The sequence below is a fragment of the Martes martes genome (genome assembly GCF_963455335.1).
Source record: "Martes martes genome assembly, chromosome: X".
Lineage (NCBI taxonomy): Eukaryota > Metazoa > Chordata > Mammalia > Carnivora > Mustelidae > Martes > Martes martes.
Window position 1 is genome coordinate 4,606,776 of NC_137897.1, and position 20,078 is coordinate 4,626,853.

The 20,078-nt window shown below is 43.7% G+C and overlaps 1 protein-coding gene across 2 annotated transcripts in view; it reads left to right on the plus strand.

The window, feature by feature from the left end:
• Positions 1–20,078, plus strand: part of STS (steroid sulfatase) — a 468,425-nt gene that overhangs the window by 218,287 nt on the left and 230,060 nt on the right. The window contains exon 10 of one of the 2 annotated variants that reach the window (XM_080795178.1): positions 6,361–6,470. The exons of the other annotated variant lie outside the window; for it this stretch is intronic. Within the exon in view, the coding sequence (XP_080651304.1) occupies positions 6,361–6,434 (74 nt within the window). The 3' untranslated portion in view covers positions 6,435–6,470. The remainder of the gene's footprint in view (positions 1–6,360; positions 6,471–20,078) is intronic. 2 annotated transcript variants of the gene reach the window in all.

The following is a 20,078-nucleotide window of genomic DNA, read 5'->3' on the forward strand; positions in this document are numbered from 1 at the left end:
GCCCAAAACGAAATCAGCTATTTTTATCTTGTGTCTTCCTCTGTGCATGTTCTACCAACACTGTCCACCCCTGGTTTACTGAAGTGGAGGACGGACAGACTAGGACAGGAATTCTGGGCTGACCTAGCTTTGCCTTTCCTTCTGTGTTCATCAGTGTCAGCCCGAGTGACTGGGAGGTACCACAAGCAAGGCTACGATGAATTCCATTGTTGTTGTATTTCCCTAGTATATCATTGCCTTCCCTCCTGTTTGCATTTGAAGTGTGTTGGGGTTCAAATGGAAGGCACGGCCTCTCTGAGCTCTTAGCGTTCCCATGTATTCCTTTATGGATGTGACATGCTCTCTTTGTCCCAACTTTGAGCCTCACAGATCCCCCACACATTGCAAGTCCCCTAGGACTCATGATCTTAGGATACTGCATGTGCTATACATGAACAGAGCAGCATGCAACAGAGAACACACGTCTTGCGTGCCTATCTTCTTCTCATACACATGCTCCATTCTCCCATTGCATTTCCCTTACAAGACACAAGTACAAAGAAAATATTATCAGGAGTTTCAATGATGACACCAGAGCATTAAACCAGGCACGGGGTCCTGTGTGACTGACAACACAGGTCCTGTGCCATAAATACGGCCAGCCCCGAAGTTCTCTGTAACTACAGTGAGAACCAGAAAACAAAGGAACGAAATGGAGCCAATGGTCGGCATTGACATCAAGAAGCAGACATGGCTTCTGTTGGCTTTGAGGAGATGGTTTTCTCCATCCTTCTTATGGATTTTCAGTAAGCCGGAGGCCACGTGTGGGCCTCTGACCCTACCTGTCAGCATGGCTTCCCCGGTCACAATGACAAAGTGCAGCTTGAATCAGAAGATTATTTGTGACGAAGTAGGAAGTGTTTTATATGACAGATGGAGACTAGGGGAAAGAAGCGGGCTCTTCTCCGATTTTCCATCTCCGGTGACAGCTCTCAGGATCCGAATTTGGAGGGTAAGGTGTTGGGTAGAGCATGGCATAAATGGCGGGCTCATGAGATCCTAAGAGGAGCCATGTGTTTTGATTTGTCTCACTTGCTCCTTTCGTCAAATAGTTCTGAAATCAATTCCAAAATCGGCATCCGTGGAGCCTGATACCCTTAATAGTGTCGGGGCCACATTGGAGGGTGTGTATCTGTTGACATCTTCTCAGAGATTTGGAGAAGGGGCAGACGCAAACTCCACTCATCTCCCTTACACCCCACTCCCCCTTCAGTCCTCCCGGGGGTGACCCACATGCCGAGCCAAAGAATGCACTGGGTTTTGGGGTTTTTTTAAACACCATTTGATTTTTGGTTGGCGTACTTAAAATATTTTTTCTCCCTTGTCCAGTTGGGTTTCCAAAGACAGTGTCAGCACTGAGCGTGAGTGCATTCATTTTGGAAAATGTGGGGGCATTTGGGTCAGTTAGAGAAGACTTCTGAGGGAGGCACGAAACCCCTTGGAAGCTTCCCCTTGGAGGTTCATGTTGACCGACCAGGTGCTATAAGAACAAACACAAAATAAAAAAATAAGAGGCTTAATTCTCCCTGATTAAAATAAGGGATGAGATGTTCTCTTCTTTTTCATTGGCTTAAAATATTTACTTTTGACAAGTTGTTAAGATTTTTTTTTTCTTTCTTCGAAATATATGTCTCTGCCAAAGACACGGGACGACCGCTGACTCCGTCGTTAGAGTAGAACTTGTCCCAGGACTTCGAGCCCTCCATTCGCCCTTAAGTGTTTCATTTGAAACAATGATTGCATTTGTGTCAGGCCTGGATTGTTTCTCACTCAGCTTTCCTGAGCATGACAGCAAGGACGCTCCTAGAATTCTCTACGCGGCTGTGAGAGCCGGCGAGGTCCCTCCGGCTGAACGTGCTCTTGGAGAACCGTGGTGATCTGCTCTCAGAGGCTCAGCGAAGTGTGCAGGAACGTACGTGTGTGCGCCTTTATTGCGTTCATGGGTTTGGGTGTCTGGCAGATCCGACTCTCCCAGGTGTTAAAGCAAGAGGATGCCTGGGAGGTGAGCCTGTGTTCACCTCCGGAAAAAGACACAATCAGCCATCATCCTTTTCCTTCCGACCTGCTCACCCGAAGACTTATTGTATCTTAATGAGATTAATTTCTTAATATCCCCTTGTACAATGCACCCTTCTGGGGGCCCTAAGACGCTACTTAGCTGAAACCATCCATGGCCCGTTTCTTCTGCGAGGCCCCGCTTGGCAGGAGCTGGTGGGGCCCGCCCAGTCTAGACGTACAGCGGGAGGCTTTGAGGCTGCTGGGAGTGGGTGAGGTGTGAGGACACCGCAGTAATTATCACATTAACTCACGTCACTTGATTCAAAGACTTTCAACCTTTGAACTGCTGGATGTACGCTTCAGAACTTGTCCTCTCTGAGTCCTGATGCTTACGTAGAGTAAATTTGGTGAGGAGCGCACTCATTGTGAGGTTATCATTTGAAAGAGCAGTTGACAGTCGTGCAAACTAGGACGCTTTTCACACATTAACCTTCTTTGATTGCCTGCCTTTAAGAAGCCAGGCCAACGGATCCCATTAGCGATTCCATTGTTATTTTGCACCGCTAATAATTAGATTCAGCTCATTAACGTGGGTCCCTTAGACTTTTTTTTTTCTTTTTTTTAGGCCATGAATTCTGCATTCATTGATGCACAGGAAAGAAAATGTAAACCTGAACTACTCTCAGACAAGGCCCCAGGTTTAATTTTCTTTCCTGACTTCATTTGTTGGGGATGAGAAATTTCTCCTCCCACCTCTCAGGTTCATTATGTGGGCGTGTGAGAAAGAGCGTCCGTGTTCGTTGAAGCAAGCCCTGGCTATGCGAGAGTTAAAATAACGAAAGAAAACTGAACAGGAGAAAAGGCACAGTGTTTATTAATTTCTGTGTGCATAGAAAGGTAAGAAAGCACAGAGGATTATATACCTTTTAAACAAAGATTACATACCTTTTGAGCTTCAAGGGCTGATAAATTGTGTGAAAGGGGCTAGGAAATGAGTGGGGGCTACTAGGGCATGGTATTTTAGTAAAGTTCTTTTGTGCAAAATCACTGTGGTGTCCACTCCCCTCTGTGCTGATAAGAAATGTTACTTAGCCTGGGTGGCTAAGTCGTTAAGTGTCTGCCTTCGGCTCAGGTCATGATCTCAGGGTCCTGGGATCGAGCCCCACATTGGGCTCTCTGCTCAGCGGGGAGCCTGCTTCTCTCTCTCCCACTCCCCCTGCTTCTGTTCCTTCCCTTGCTGTGTCTCTCTCTGTCAAATAAATAAATGAAATCTTTAAAAAAGAAAGAAAGAAATGCTACTCTCCTGGATGGACAGGTGTCTGAATGTCTATGTACACACCCTGCTCTTAGCCAAACTCTGGGTGGCAGATAACTCTTCCCTAATTTGTCAACTCTCAGTTGCCTGTAGCTCAAAATGATCGTTATGCCAAAGCGGTGTATTTTGGGATACCAAATTCTGATCCCCTTCCCATTTTGTCTGTGTAGTTGGAAGTTGTTCATTGTGTTTTTATTCTTATAATATGAATATGTAGGTTTTTAAAGTTTAATCTGAATCAGGGTTTTTCCCGTGAGGATCTCAAGCTGATCCCACTCCATGTAAGACCATCTTTCGCCCACTTGAACTGCACAGTTTTGCCCTAAACGTCACACTTTTGCCCTAAATCAAGTGTGGGGGGATGACTGGGTGACTCAGTCAGTTAAACGTCTGCCTTGGGCTCAGGTCATGATCCTGGGGTCCTGGGATCAAGCCCCACGCCGGCTCTGTGCTCACTGGGGAGTGTGCTTCTCCTTCTCCCACTGCTACTCTCTCTGTGTCAAATAGATAAATAAAATCTTAAAAATAAAATAAAATAAAATAAAAAGAGAAAGGATTGTTCATTTAAAAGAAATAAATACATCAAGTGTAGGTCATTTTAGGACTCTCTGTTCAACTCTGTTCTTAAGTCATGACCAGACTGTTAATGACTGGGTTAATATTGAGAGACCGTAGATCACATGGACAATGTCCAGATCAAATACGAAAATAGAACTTGGGCCAGCCCACAGCCCAAACCCCTGTCCCTGCAGCAGGTGGCCTGGAATGCTCAGGACCTGGTCACTATTACTATTCTACCAGTTGCCCCAATTTTTCCCCTTCTTTGCAACTCAGAACCAACCTGAGAAAGACCACCATGCCCCCCAAACCAATCCCCTAAGATGTCCTGCTTCTACCTAGCATGTCTCCGGCATCCTCACAGACTGAAGAGTTTTGATTTATTTAAAAGAGTTCTCGGGGCACCTGGGTGGCTCAGTGGGTTAAAGCCTCTGCCTTCAGCTCAGGTCATGATCCCAGGGTTGTGGGATCGAGCCCCACATTGGGCTCTCTGCTCAGCAGGGAGCCTGCTTCCTCCTCTCTCTCTCTGCCTGCGTCTCTGCCTGCTTGTGATCTCTCTCTCTCTCTCTCTGTCAAATAAATAAATAAAATCTTTAAAAGAGGTCTCATTTAGATGGAGAGATATCTTTGTTTATTTCCACAATTCTGAGTCCTCAGATGTGGTCGTATATGTCTTCCAACTTTGCTTTTCCTCAAGAATGACTTGGCTGTGCTAGGTCCTTTGAATTTCTTTCTTCTTTTTTTTTTTAAATTTTATTGATTTATTTGATAGAAAGAGAGCACAAGTAAGCAAAGCAGCAGGCAGAGAGAGAGGGAGAAGCAGGCTTCCCGCCGAGCAGGGATCCTAATGTGGGGCTCGATCCCAGGACCCTAAAGGCAGATGCTTAACTGACTGAGCGACCCAGGTGCTCTGGTCCTTTGAATTTCTATATAAATTTTAGAACCAGCTTCTCACTTTCTATGAAAGGCTGCTTGTTTTTGTTTTGTTTTTGTTTTTGTTTTGACCAGGATTCAATTAAATTGAGAAACCCTTTTGGGGACAGGACAAAGCTTGGTAACCCTGAGTCTTCCCATCAATGCTAGAGTTTCAAACAGTTTTGACAACCAAAGCTTTAGACTGTGTCTTCAACACATAGACCCTTCAGGGACAGGCCCATGGTGGCCAGTGACTGGAAGATAGCTTCAGTGCTAGCACTCGTTCTTGCTAGCTCACCTAAGGGACTTGTCTTTCCTGTTACCTGATTGTCAGTCACCAGCACCAGATCTGCTTAAGAAAAAAAAAGAAGTTTACATTTTATCTGTTATTTTACATTATCTGTCATTTTCTAGTTTCTATACTGGATGGGGTTGCTGCAGCATCCAGTTGGCTGTAAAGCTGGAAATGGAGCTTCTCCGGTTTAAAAAAATGTACTTTAAATAATGTTCCTAAGTTTCCTAGTCAGTTAGGTAACAGTATACCATGTAGTTAATGGATTTTTCCCCCCTATTATTTCTTCTTCTTCTTTTTTTTTTTTTGGTTAATACTAGAGCTTTAAATGCAAAGAACTAGTTGTATTCCAAGCTACGGAAATATATTAATAAAACTGAAAAAAATTAGTAACCAGAATTTTCTTCTCAGAGGAAGTTTGCTTGGATTTAAATTTACTGATGTATATAATGAAAAGAAAATCATTTTTTCTTACTTGTATAACTAGACGTAAGCAGAAAAGATTTCATAAAATTTTTCACGTAGAGGGCTATGCATCTCTAACAAATTAAAATTTATAGAACCCACTGACTTTAAAATTACATTGCAAATACATAGAGATACACATAAGTTATTTTTAATTTAATGTTTTGCAAAAATTTAGCAGCGGCATTCTTTATAGACAAAGATATCTTTATAGCTCACTGATTCTCTCTCTGTGTTCCAGTAATAGGGGTGATTAATCCGATAGCTCAGAACATTACCTCTTCAATGAGTAATATCGCTGTTATAAATCGTATTTTCATATTTTTATTTCCCATTCACTAACTCTTCAAATATCTCTGGCTTAGAATAAGTTCTTTCTCTGTGTTTCTTACACAGCTTCTCTGTTAACCGTTGGCCATGGTTGGTAAGACCAAAAACTGTTGGAGAAGTCTATTTCGCCTGTGTTGACATTGTTAGTAAGGTGTACGGTCAAGCTTTTATGTTATTGTGTTTCCTTCCTTCTTCCTTCCTTCCTTCCTCTTCCCCTCCCTTGCTTCCATCATCAGAACATGATGGGTACCTCTAAATTCATCGTGGTTCTGGTACCATGTTGAGTAGCCTAAGGTTCCCACCCAACTTTGTCAAGGCTGGTTCATTCTGCTTCATTTCATGGGTAAAACCTACATTGAAATCTTGTTTGGCTGTCGTGACTTCTGCGTAATTGGCTGTAAATTGTTCTTTTTTTTTTTTTTTAAGATTTTATTTATTTATTTGACAGAGATCATAAGCAGGCAGAGAGAGAAAGGAGGAAGCAGGCTCCCCGCCATGCAGAGCTCAATCCCAGGACCCTGAGATCATGACCTGAGCCGAAGGCAGAGGCTTAACCCGGTGAGCCACCCAGGTGCTCTGGCTGTAAATTGTTCTTGTTCTATGCATGCACAGTGGGCATACAGAAATCTTTCCTATGTCATGTGTCAAGGAGACTCACATACCTCAACGAGTATAAACATAGGGGTACATTCATGCACAGGAACATGGTGGGTCTTGGAACAAATATCTGTGTGACAGATGTCATGTCGAGTATCATGGATTTCAAGTTCTCACAGAAATAATTTTCTTCCTCCTATTTCGAGGAAGGAAGGGATGCGTCTTGATGCCTGGTGTGTCCTTGCATTGGTGACTGTAGATCTTGCAATGTCTCCTGTCTTTCCCTTACTCCCTGCCCCCACCCGGTCCCCAAGGGAAGTGGAATGCCTTGTCTGAGTTGTCAGAGGCATGCTTCCACCAGCTACATCACTGTCCCTTTCTTCTGGGAGTCAGCAGCCCATGGGACAGTCCAGCTGTCCACATCCATCCCATCTGCTATTCCATATTGGGAGCACTAAGGGAGCCGTCTTAAGGGAAGTCCAGTTCCACCCAGTGCTGGCTGGAACCAAACGCACGAGTGTGATTTTGGGGTCAGCACTAAGGTTGCTCCAGAAGAAAGCAACCTTCTCCAATCTCTGTTGTATTGATGTCGGTAACGTGGCCAGATTTTTCTCCATGAATCATTTTTTTCCTAATTACTTTAGCGCTTCGATGGGGCAGAGGGATGCTATGAATTGGTCTTCTTCACTTTCAAAGAGGTGCTCTGGATTTATGACCTTTCCTTAGAATCTTCTAGTGAGCACACTAGAAGCAGAACAACAGTGAGATTTTGGTCCACAAAACAATATAGCTGTGTATGCATATGACCTGTATTGTGCATGGGGACTGGGTATACGGGTGTTGTGATAAATGGTATCCAACTAAATGATTATTGATGCTGGGGCCAGACACAAAGCTCTCATTTATGTCACATCTGGAATGTTCTTTTTTCTTCCATGTAATATCATTACCGTGCCTTGGAGGCTGTGTTCTTTGTTTTCATTTTCCTCCATTTTTCTGCATGAGTCCCATCTTAAAAGTTCAGTAAGCCTTAGAATTAAGAGTAAATGATATTGATACCATTTAGGAGTGACATAAATCATTGTGTGTGTCAGTCAGAATGTCGGTCATCTAAATAGGACATGACACTCGAATTATGTGCGCATAGAGGGTCATAGGCCAGTAGCTCAGGATGGAATCACAATTTCTTTAATAGGTTCTTTAATAATGTGATTATGCATAAACTATAATCTGCAGCTCTGTTCTGTTTTGGTTGAAGAAAGTTTTTGGAACTGTTGAAAATCAGGCAAGTGTGAGTTCAAAAATATCAACTTGTTGTAACTCGGGGATATTTACTACCAGATAAATAATTCCATGACTGTAGATGAGATTCATAGAAATTAAACATTACAGGATTTGAATTCTCTTAATACCTGAGACTTAACTGACCTTCCTATTACAATTCCTGGAAATAATTTGCAAAGACTTTCTTACAGAGCAGGAAGTTAATTGCTTCTTCTCTTTTGAGAACCGCTATTCTGCATATTTCTTTCTATGTATGTTCTTCAAGTTGTATCTACTTTAATAGAAACCTGATAGGACTTCTGCTCCTTGAAATGACCTTGTGAATCCAAACACAAAACAAAAACTGTCACACGATCCTCTCCACACTCCATATCACGTATATGAAAATAAGTCCCAGAACTCGAGTTCTAAGTGAAACCCTTATGTGAGGCTCTCACGTCCACACTAATGGTGCGACGCAGAGCTCGCAAGGATTCGGAAGAAAATGCTGCCTTTGGTTTCATTGGGATTGCATTTTTAATTTTAGCATCAGAGTCAAATTTCTAGTCATGTCCACCTTAAAGGGACCAAAAGTGAATGTTTATCTACTTAGAACACATTTAACTGGACAGAAGTGGCACAAAATGTGGGGTTGGTGGACAGTCATTGCCCATCCACGGCATAGTTAGTTTAGATATGTATCATTTGCCTTGAGAAAATAATGTGGCTTTCTTATTTTCACTAAATAAGTCATGTCTGGCATGAAATTATACATAATGACTGCTGTATGTTGGATAGCTTATCTCAGAGAATTATTGGTAACCTTATGTCAATTTTCTGTCATGTATCCGTGTATCAATCCATCCATCTATCCATCTATCCACACATCCATCCAATCATCCATACATCTATCTGTCCATCCACACATCCATCCACCCATCCGTCCGTCCATCCATCCATCCATTCACACATCCACCCATCCGTCCATCCACACATCCATCCATCCATCCATCCATCCATCCATCCATCCATCCATCCACACATCCATCCATCCACCCACACCACACATCCATCCGTCCACCCATCCATCCATCTGTTCATCCATCCATCCATCTATCCACATATCCAGCCAGCCAGCCAGCCATTCATTCATCCGTGAATGTCTATCATCTTTAAAAATAGAAATTTACAGACAGAGTTGACAGATTCTTTGTACACTTTCCCCATTCATTCCCATCCTGCCTCCCCCCCCCCAAAAAAAACTGGATCCTCAATTTGACATATATTTTTTGTTATTTGTCTTTAAAATGTTGCTGTGGGTAACATCTCTTCAGAAATAATGTGTTGACTTGTTTTGCAGGGTTTAAAGCTTTACATAAATGGTATCATATTGGGCACATCCTTCTAGTATTTATGATCTGTGCTCCCCCATTTGTGTTAGAGATTTTTGGATGTTGGCGCACCTCTGGTTGATTCATTTGATCTGCTAGACAATTCTTTTCATTGCTTGACTATCCAACATAGGACTCTGCTTCTCTATTGATGGAAAGTTTAGTTGTTTCCAGTTTTCTGCTGTTCTAGGAAATGCCTCAAGAAAGCTGTCCATGTGTGTTGTTTTGAACACAGATATGAGTGGTTCTTCAAAATATGTGATTAGGAATGGACTTGCTGGCCCCAAGGGCAGGTACGTCTTTGTATTGTGTTATCGTGCAGAGTTTGAACCAACTTCTAACAGTTGGCTTTGGTAGACTTTTTAATACTGGTTGATCTTGCGAAATAACAGCTCATTGGTGTCGTAGTTACATTACTGTGGTTAGTGGTGCGCTCAAATATCTTTTCGTTTATTTATTAGCCATTTAAATACCCTTTTCTGAGAATTTCCTGTTTATATTCTTTGCCTGTTTTTCTTCTTTGGTTTTTGTTTTTTATTGAACCTTACAAATATATAGATATATGTATGTATTATCGGTACAAAAATCTTATATATATTTATATAATACGCATCCTAAAACATATCATATATATTTATGTAATATGCATCCTAATTATATATTATAGACATAAAACTTTCCTCAGTTTTTATGCCCCCAAAAAAATCAGCTGTGTTTTATGTGTTTTGTTTATTGGTCCTTAAAGTTAAGGCTACAGAATTTATTGTATAATTTTGAGCTTATCAGCATATCAGTCATTACCTTCTTGATTTGTATTCTTTGTACCAGTTAAGAGAACTTTTACTACTCAAAGTCATAACCGCATTTTAATATATTTTCTTGTCGAAGTTTTCAAGTGTTTTTTCCTCACATTCAGGTACAGTGGATTACGTTTCCGTTCAAAGTGGCACTCCATCACAACCATCTGGCTTGTGAAGTGTTTAATACCTATCCACTGAGATAATTAGTATGCAAGATGTGTCCTCAGAGTTGAAGACAGGAAAATAAAACGTACATAACAGGCTCCGGCTTAATCGCTAATAAAAATTAAGATCATCGGTGTAACTCCAAAGTATCATTAACAGCCTGAACGGGGGCCCGTATCGGTGTGAAACAAAGTCACTTTTCTCTCATTCCAGCAGAAAGGACCGTGTCATCATAGGCCTCGTTTCCCAGGTTCATTCTGAGTGGCCGAGGTGGTTCCGACCCGGACCGTGGGACTCGCCTTCTCGTGGCTGTTGTGGACGCCGACATGTTGTCTTGTAAATTATTCTGTATCATTCTGAATCAATTTAGCAGCGTCTGATCGATGCCGGGTAAATAGATAAACATTGTATTTTGGAGCCGGTTCAGACTGTATCGATCTGAGAGCCGAGGTGGGCGTAGTAATCTCAGTCAGTGCGTGGAATCAGAAAGAAATGTCCTGTGCTCAAGGAACCCTTTCGTTACTCCGGGTGTCAGACCATTCTTAGGATGCCTTGTGGGAGACCCACATCATCCCAAACTTGAGATAGCCTGTAGCCAGTTGGGGGGATCAGAGAGAACGCAAAAGACTGCAGACCTAGTTTTCCCGTGCATGCGTGTTTTCTTAATTCTCTTACAGCCCAAGTTCAGTGCGTTGCCTCGAGACACTTGTGGAAGGTCGTGGTCCCCGGCTAGGTGAGCACGGGCCCGTAGTAGTCAGGGGTGAAGAAACGTTCCTGATGACGGGCACGGTGCCCACAATAGCCCGAGACTCTGGTCAGACGCCCCCACAGCAGACCCTGTGCTAGGATTCTTGGGGTCCACAGAGGGAAGGCCGGCCAAGCGGTGAGAACACAGGGCAGGAAAGAAGAGAAGTCCCCAAAGAGGGTGATTTCGGCAAAATCCCAGCCTCAGCCTGATTTCTGGAGGACCCTGGGCTGTCAACAGTGCCTTACAGGTTTTGTCTTTGTTTTGCCTGAAGGTCTGGGAGCTGGGCAGTCCTGTTTATCCCCAATGCAAGTGCTGGCTACAGTTTGGGCTGTGGGGGTGGATATGATGGAGATGCAAAGCGAGGCGAGGCGAGTCCCTCTCTGTTCCATCAGCCTAAACACTGTCGGTCCCCTGACGCAGGTGCTGGAGGAAAACACCCCCAGAGTAAGTGCTGGGCACAGGGAACTGGCAGAAGGATGTGCTGGGAACGCGGCCAAATCACAACAACATGGGCGAGAGGAGACATTCGGTATTTATTCAATCGAAAATCTGCCTGTAGAGTTTGCAGTAATTCAGTCTGTGGCCAGTTGAAGACTTCATGGGGGAAAAAAAAAGGAGAAAGGAGGAAAGGAAGGAAGGCGGGAGGCTGAGAGGGAAGGAAAGAAAGCCATCCATCTCCAATATTTCTTGCCTGGAAAACACTATTACTGTTGATGGTTTTTTCAGCAATCATCCTTGAAGAAGATTGCCTAATCACAAAATGTCCTTTTACCAACAGATTCCGTCAGCCGTGCGGGGCTGATCGAAGCTGGAGTTTGCAGGAGGGAAATTGGTTGATCAGAATAGACAGAGGGGACTTAATTGGGGGGAAATTATCGAGGAGATTTATGGAGTGGCAGAAATGGTTATAACTTGGGAAGCAGCCAGAAAACACTGAATCGGAGAGATTATAATGTAATCGATGAACAGGTTGCCTGAGAATGAAACAGCATTCGATGACACGTGGTGCAAATGCAGTTGATGAGGGGGCAGGAGGCCGGCTGAGGACAAAGCAAAAGCTGGCACCTTGCACCCCCTGGCCACCCACTCCCCTGGGTAATATGTGTGACATTCCTCAGGCACCCCTGACTGCCCTAAAAGAAAAACAAATAGTTAACTTGCAGAGATCACAACCCTGCAAGACAGGAGTCTCCCTTGGTTTACCAATGTCCTAGAGATCGACAAACAAAGAAGTTACCTTATCAATAGCACAATTTCCAGAGGCAAATAACTCAGTTCCTCAAGCCCTAAACAAAGTTAAATTTCTTCTAAACCCAAATCTCACTAACAAGGACACTTGATAGGAGAGATGTGAAACTTTATCTCTGGATCTCCAAGATAGTGTCAAGAATCATTCCCAAGCATATGGCCCACTGATATACATCTAAAGGGTCTCACGAGAAGATTTTTACTACTGGTAATAAATAACCTTTCTCCCAACAATAGCTAGCCCCTCAAAGTCCTGGAGACCTTGCTTCCAAAATTCCTTAGAGACTAACATCATCCCCTTTGTTCTCACCTACCCAACTCCTGTGTATATAACCAGCCACTCCTCACATCCCCGGAGTAGCAGCTCTTCCTGCCCACCGGTCCTGTCCCCGTGCTTTCATAAACCACCGTTTTGCACCAAAGATGTCTCAAGAATTCTTTCTTGGTCATCGGCTCCGGACCTCACCCCACTGAACCTCACCTAGGTTCTCGAAATTATATGGTGAGACAGATGGACAGGAAACACAGCCAACTGTAAACAGCGGTTTACCTCTGACTACTAAAATGATAGAAGAGTTTTGTTTTATTCTTTGTACGTATCTGTATTTTCTGTGTTTTAACAATAAACATGTTTTAACAATAAACATGCAAGAGTATGTTCTATAATAGACAACACAATTTTTTCAGGGTTTTTAACCTGAATTTCAATACAGTTAAAATGCACTGTCATATTAGTCTCACATGCAAGGAAACAAATTTTCTTTGGGCAAAGATACAGACTTGCAAAAGGTCTCAGAGAACCCGTCTCCCCAGTCAGGAGTTGGTGGGTGTGGGTCTTGGACACAGATCCACATTTAATGAGCATTTTTCAGCATTGGGATAATTTTACATATGCTCCATAAGCATGAAATGGTATGTGATTTATAATGAGAAATATATGTATTTGGTCTTTGTCAAGGCTTCTGGCCCAGAGCTCCTAAAACCCTCGGCATTTCCTGTAAGGAGAGCCGCAGAGGTGCCTTTTGTGATGATAATGAGAAGACTTTTGGAATGCCTCTGAGGAAGGGGATGCTTGCCGGAGAAACAGCCAGGAGGAAAAGGATAGAACTTTCAGGCTCACTTCCGAGGAGGGGAGAGGGGCTGGAGGTTGGGTCCGTTGCCTCTGGCCAATGAATTAATCAGTCCCGCTTGGTCGCGAACCCTCCGTAAGGCCTGGGTCGGAGAGTTTGGGTTGGTGAGCACACGGAGATTTGGGGAGACAGGAGCGCCCGGAGAGACCAGGAAAGCACCGTGCCCTTTCCGCCACACCCGGTCCTCCGCGTCTGTCCCAGCGGGCTGTTCCTGACTGACATCCTTTCCTGATAAGCCGGAGATCTAGTAAGTAACGTGTTTCTCTTGAGTTCTGTGAGCTGCTCCAGCAGATGAAGGAAACCCAAGGTAGTGGACGGCGGTGGGGGGAGGGCGGGGTGGGGGGGGACCTTCGCTCAGAAGCACAGGGAAGAGTGTGGACTTGAATTGTCCTCTGGGGTCTGAGTGTGTGTTTGTGGGTGGGGTTGGGGGGAGCGCAGTCTTGTAGGACGGAGCACTTACCCTCGGAATCTGACCCTCCCTCCCGGCAGAGCGAGTTGAACTGGGCTGGTGTGCGAGAGTTGGCTTGGCGTGTGGGCAGGAAAACTCCACAAAGAATAGATCATACAGTAATTAAATGATCTTCGTGACCATCTCCGTTCCAAATGGTGGGTCTTCATTCAAAAGTGAGTAAGGGGAGGTTTTAAATAGACATTTGGTAGTGGGGCATAAGTTCACAAGTGCCTACATTAGGTCACATGGGTTTGCCTCCTGTGCTTAAGACAGGGTTAATAACAATATTTTCTAGAACAGTCATCCCCGAATTTCCTTCTGTTCAAGGCTGGCTCTGGTGAGATAAAATTGGGAGTCCCCCAGCAAATGGCTATGTATATTGGAAAATGCTGTCGATCAGATTTTTTTTTTTTTTTTTTTTTGGTACCGCAGGACTTTTCAGAGCCTTTACCGAGTGGTTGCTCTTTGTGAATGTTCAGGAGCTTTTCGGGGGGGATACTGTTTGGCAGGACATTTTTGGTTGCAACAGTAGGGGAGTATAGTGTGTTGTTGACAACCCAGGGGTATCCTCGAGATGCTTCTGAATATTGTGCCCTGTCCAGGATGGCCCCCGGAGGCAATTAGCGATCTAGGGGCAAATTCCAGGAGAGCCGCGGTTGAGAAATCCTGGTATGCGGAGGCAGAGGGTTTGCAGAAGCTCTGGGTTTGTCTGACACTCTGAATGTATATCGTGGTGTGGAGGCATTTCATTGAACTCTGGGACTCTGAGAAGCGAAGCCAAGGAGGGATGGGCAGTGAGGTGGGGCCCCAAGGCCTGGCAGTCCAGGAGTGTCTGGGTGTTAGTGACGAATCTCCATGAGACAGGTGTGCTGGAGAGTGGAAACACCTTGTGAGATAGCATTAGACAGCTGCCTGGGATCAGGCATTTCTACGAACATGTGGTCAACCAGGCCAAGTGGTCCCAGCGTCAGTCTGTTGGGTCGGGCTACAAGACTCCTGGTGAACAGATGTGCTCCAGGTAGAGAAGGTGCCCAGCAAAAGCCCTCACCCTGTTCGTATGGGCTGTCAGAGAGAAGCACCGTTCTGCGTGATTCATATCCAGAAGTTGTTTTCAGGTCAGGGACACGAGGGTCAAATTTAGGAGACAGGATCTGGATGGTATGATCTGCCCCGAGGGAAGACAGTGGGGGTTTTGAAGACTGAAGAAAGGGATGTTCAGGTTTATTGGGTATTTTTTCCCCTGGTGCTCGGTGACTGAAATACAAAAGGAGCGTGTGGTGAGAAGAGGACATGCACTGGGGACAGAGCAAAGTAGCATGGGGATCCAGTGACCGTGTTGTACACCAAGATGGGAAGCCCGTTCTCCCCGCTCCCTCCTGCTCGGGGTGGCCGTGCACCGCAAAGCCGAGACACCAGGTGTGCTCTGCCCTATGGGCCGTTCCGGGGGCGGCCGTGGCCAGGCTTCCATCGGCTGTGGGTGCGGCATACCGCCAGCACGGTGCTGGCTGGAGGGGTTTGAGTTTGCATGAGGTCAGTCGGCTTGAATTTCTAGCTCAGCTGAGAAATAACTCCGATGGCAAGAGTGAACCAGCAAATTGAATTAAATCAGATGTGGACAAATGGAAGAATTAACGGCAGAGAAATAAAAGCTGAGAAGTTAGAGGGCTTTGGAAAATCTTGTAGGGCTTGAGAAAGTTATAGGGCTTTAGAAAATGTGCAAATTGCTAAGAGAGAGTAGCTTGTTCTCTGGCAGAGAGGCTCGAGTAATGTGCAATGTGGGTCGTAATCATTATAATGGCGGCCGTATATGAATAATGAGAATTGTTAATAGGAAGTCTCTGCGTGCACTTCTCTTGTCGTATGGCCCACATCGTCTGGTCTGTCCTTCCTGTCATCCTGTGTGTATTAACTGGACACCTGCTGTGTTCTGGGTGCGGTGCTTGAATTTGGGAGCATATACATGAATGAAGCCCACTCTCTACCCTCCAGAGTTCACGGTGCAGAGTGACAGACAGACGTGTGCCGAGAGGCAGCATAATGTCATTTTGTCATGCTGGATCCTGCCTTGATGGCTGGAGATGTGACGGTTTTCAATGACACTGGGGGAGTGGATTGTGGGCTCTGGAGGGGTTTATGTGACAGTAGGACATTGATATAAATATCCTCTTCAAAGGAAACCAAGAACGCCCGTCCTCTCTGCACTGTAGTTTCCGATACGGAGCAAGGCCATCTTTGAGAGCGATCTAACTTGCTGGCAACCGCCGTTCATCCGGATCAAGCAGTCCCCTGGCTCAGAGTGCAAATCCCCTTGTCTTCCAAAGGGAACCCACAAAGCAATGGTGGGTCTCGTGACCCCTGGGTGGTCCCTGGGGTGTCCCACAGCCCTCCAGATCTTTTCGTGGCTTAGTTATCCTTCTCTACATGCGAGCAAGGTGTGCTCACCGTCGCATCTCCCCCAACTGGAGCGTGAAGAAATAAACCAGCTGAAAAGAGTTTTCAGAGTCAAAAAGTCAGTGCCACTGCGGTAAACAGCTTAACTAAATCGCAAGATTTCAGGCTTCTGTGTCGGATTCCTGAGGTGTGTTATCTCTCAGCACACACAGTGCTGGAATTTGCTAATTATTGATTTCACGCTAAACAGGAAAAAAAAATGAAGTGGTGTTTTCTATGAATGCGGTGTTTTCAGAAAACCCATAGCCCATTGTGTTGCATTTACAGGGAAGTGATTGACTTTCTATATCCAGTGGGATTCAGGGACAGGTCAAAGGTTAGGTCAAGTGCACAAGGGAGAAGAGGTAAGTTTCTGTCACTTTTTTGTACCCCCAAGGCACGAGGTCGGGAAGATGGTGGGAATGTTGTTCGGGATAGATTGGGGAGAATAACGCATCCTGAGATGGTGCCTATGATCGGGAAAACGAAGGGAGCCTGTGTTCATGGAACTAATCCATTTGAATAGTTTGGTAAACCGACATCAGCTTGATTCAGAAATCATATGGCAACCAAAGCCACTTCTTGATATATTTGTCAGTAATTCCAGCTTCTAGGGTATGTGGACCCCGACTAAAATATTTCTTGCGACATCTGGTATCTGACATATTGGATTTTCTTTCTCAAATGCAAAAATCTCTCAACTTAAAAAAAAAAACAAGTTAAAAATTATTTTGGGGGAAATTCTTTTAAAACCTTTGGTTCATAGCTAAACGCTACACGGATTTTTTTTTTTCAAATTTTGATGGCATTTATAAAAGTCACATTTAATTCACTGATCTGCAAATAATTTACTTCATAGCTTTTTGGGTTCTACCTAACATACTCTGGGGTTGAACCCTAGGGCAGGGCTGTGGAGATAACGTGCTCATGCCTCCATTTCGGGGCTGATAATTCTGTACTCCGCTCCACGTTTCTCCCCCATGACCTGCCTTGCTTGATGGGTCCTCCCCCCTTGGAGAACCGCCTGACCCCCTGGGCAAGATTACTGTGTTTGAAGGAGTTTGGGAAGCAGTGCTCCCTTTCTGTCTCCTTCTGGTAGGCACACACAACTGGAGGGTCTCGAGCACCTTGGTTCGGGGGGAAGGCTTGGCCATCTTCAAGTCTAGGGGCATCTGTGAGGACCCTCACTGGTCTTCCTTCAGCCTCTACTAGAACCTGGGGGGTTTGTTCTACTGACTGACGCTGTAGGAGTATTGGAACAAAGCTTACGTATTTGCTGGGGCATTTTTTGAAGGATTGTGATGCGCTTCCTCCTTTTCTATCCCAAAAGAACAAAGCTTATCCTCGTTCAGTGAATCAGCAGTCCGTTAAAATAAGGAATTGCATGAAACGATGTATGCATCCTTCAGACCGTATGAAGAGATCAATATGTATGGGTTTCCAACTCCCACGGTGGGAAAATGATTGAAGTTTTTAAGTTCTACGTTTTGTGGAGCATCTCATGAGCTACGGTCTTCACGTTATATATTTACGTATGTGTGTCTATATTTACCGAACTTAGAGGCTGGGTAGTTTGCCCCATGGAGGTCAGCATGCTGGCAAATTCGCTGAAACATTTTACAGAAGAAATGGGCTCTGTGTTGATTGGTTTCACCAGATGATTACATCAAGGTCACTCAAGAGAACTTTATGTGACAATAAAACTAATAAGTTCTGATTTGGGTATTCTCTTCTTGTGTGGACTTCTTTTAAGTTAGGAGTTGTAGAAGAGAAGGATTTTGGGAACGAAGACCTCCCCAACCTTTAATTAATATTCTCTTGATTTGAAGTTGTTGTTATGCCTCGTACGTTTGTGGCAGGTATGAATTTAGAAGGAGACAAGCCCAGTTTTGCTCTGTTACCATGTATCTGGTTCGACTCCAAACTTGTCTGATCAAGTTTCCCAGACAGCAAGTTTCACAAATGCTGAACACACACTATTTGATATTATAGGGGAAAACTCCTGTCCTGTCCGTCTGTTCACCGACAGAAAAGACAGGAAAAAATCACTTTAAAGTGAGGATTGAGGGAGATGCTTCCAAAGCACAGTGCAGAAAAATACCCAGGCTTGTGCATTCTATAGTTTACATAACCTGCTTCGAGTCCCAGCCCTGAGGTTATAGACCCACGGAATGAAACAGACCAAAATGCACAAATAGTCCCGAGACAGAAGAATCATTTCTTCGCAGCTCTCCTTCGGCGTGATGCTTGGGCTCACTGAAGACAGGTTCCCCGGGCTGGATGCAAGCCAGGCGTGGGAGCACAAGTCAGGGATGCTGATGGTTCCTGGTCATTTCATCGAGGTCAGACTGACCCGCTGACTGAACGGAGAGTCCCATCACTGAATGGTGATAAATTATCAGATACCTGTAATTCCAGGGACCCGTAGGAATCTGGCTCCACCAGAGTTTCCAGAAGTGATAGATACTTCATAGCTCCAAACCCTCCTGATAATTATCAGTGGAGCCATCACCCGATCCTGGCATTACAAAATGTCACTCCCGGTTTTTGCTGTAATCACGGGGCTGCTCTAATAGATACAAAATTGGAATTTGCTTCTCCTCCTCTGTAAGGCTAGATCAAAGAGATGGTGTCTGTCTATTATCTGTCTCTGTCTAGGGTCCTTTTAAGGACGTCCTGGTATTTTGTTGCGTGCATTGTACTATAATCCATTTCACCAACCCTACAGATGAATAAATACTTAGAGTGTTTCTAAACTTTTTTTAAACAAAAATGGGAAAAGTATGTGTGTACATGTGTTTGCACATTTGCCTCGTGATCTTCCCGGGATAAATTTCTCAGGTGGAATTGGAGAGTAGATAAGACACGTGTATTTAAGATTTTGATAATGTATTTCTATACATCTGTTGACATTATTTACTGATATTGGGTAGCACTAAATATTTTCATCTTTGTCAATCTACCTGTTGAAACAAAGACATTTTTTCGTCCAGATGTAAGAGGTAACTACTTTTTTTAAAACTCAACTCTTTTCTTTTTAAGAAAGATAAAGACTAAAAAATATATATATTTTTTCTTCCTTTGCTACAGCTGGACTTTTTTCTTTTTTTCTCATATTCTAACGATTTCTGCTGATCTTGTAGTTTGCTTTTATCATCGTGAAACTAAGTTTTTTGTTAGGTCTTATTTGAAAAGAAGGGTCCATAGGTAAGGAAAGCTGAATGATTTTAAGATCTGTACGACTATTTATTTGTCAGAAAACTGACTTCTGAGCTTAGGAAACTGAGCAAAAAAAATTTTTTTAGATTTTTTATTAATATATAATGTATTATTAGCCCCAGGGGTACAGGTCTGTGAATCACCAGAGCAAAGTTTTTAATATAGCTCAAAAGTAGAGGCATTTGTAGTCATTATCCTCTATTAAGGTCCTAATTTTTATGAGAAGATACACAAATTGGGGTGACTTAAGCATTTATCATTTTCCTAACGAAAGCTATTTCCTCTGTGTTAGTCATTCGCTTTTAATCAAGCATGTGTATGAGAAAAGAATAAATCCAGCTAAATCATTTTTTGAAAGCAAATTATTGAATTATTAGTATGAAATTTAAAAAAAAACCCTCAAAGCACTATAAACCAAAATGGAATTAATAGATGTTTAAATTTTGACATATATGTTTGTGTCCTTTCTCTTTTCTTTTTGATAAGTCTGGCCAGGGGTTTGTCAATCTTATTAATTCTGTCAAAGAACCAGCTCCTAGTTTTGTTGATTTGTTCTATTGTTTTTTAGTTTCTATTTCATTGATTTCTGCTCTGATCTTTATGATTTGTCTTCTCCTGCTGGGTTTAGGCTTTCTTTGTTGTTCTTTCTCCAGCTCCTTTAGGTGTAGGATTAGGTTGTATATTTGAGACCTTTCTTGTTTCTTGAGAAAGGCTTGCACCGCTA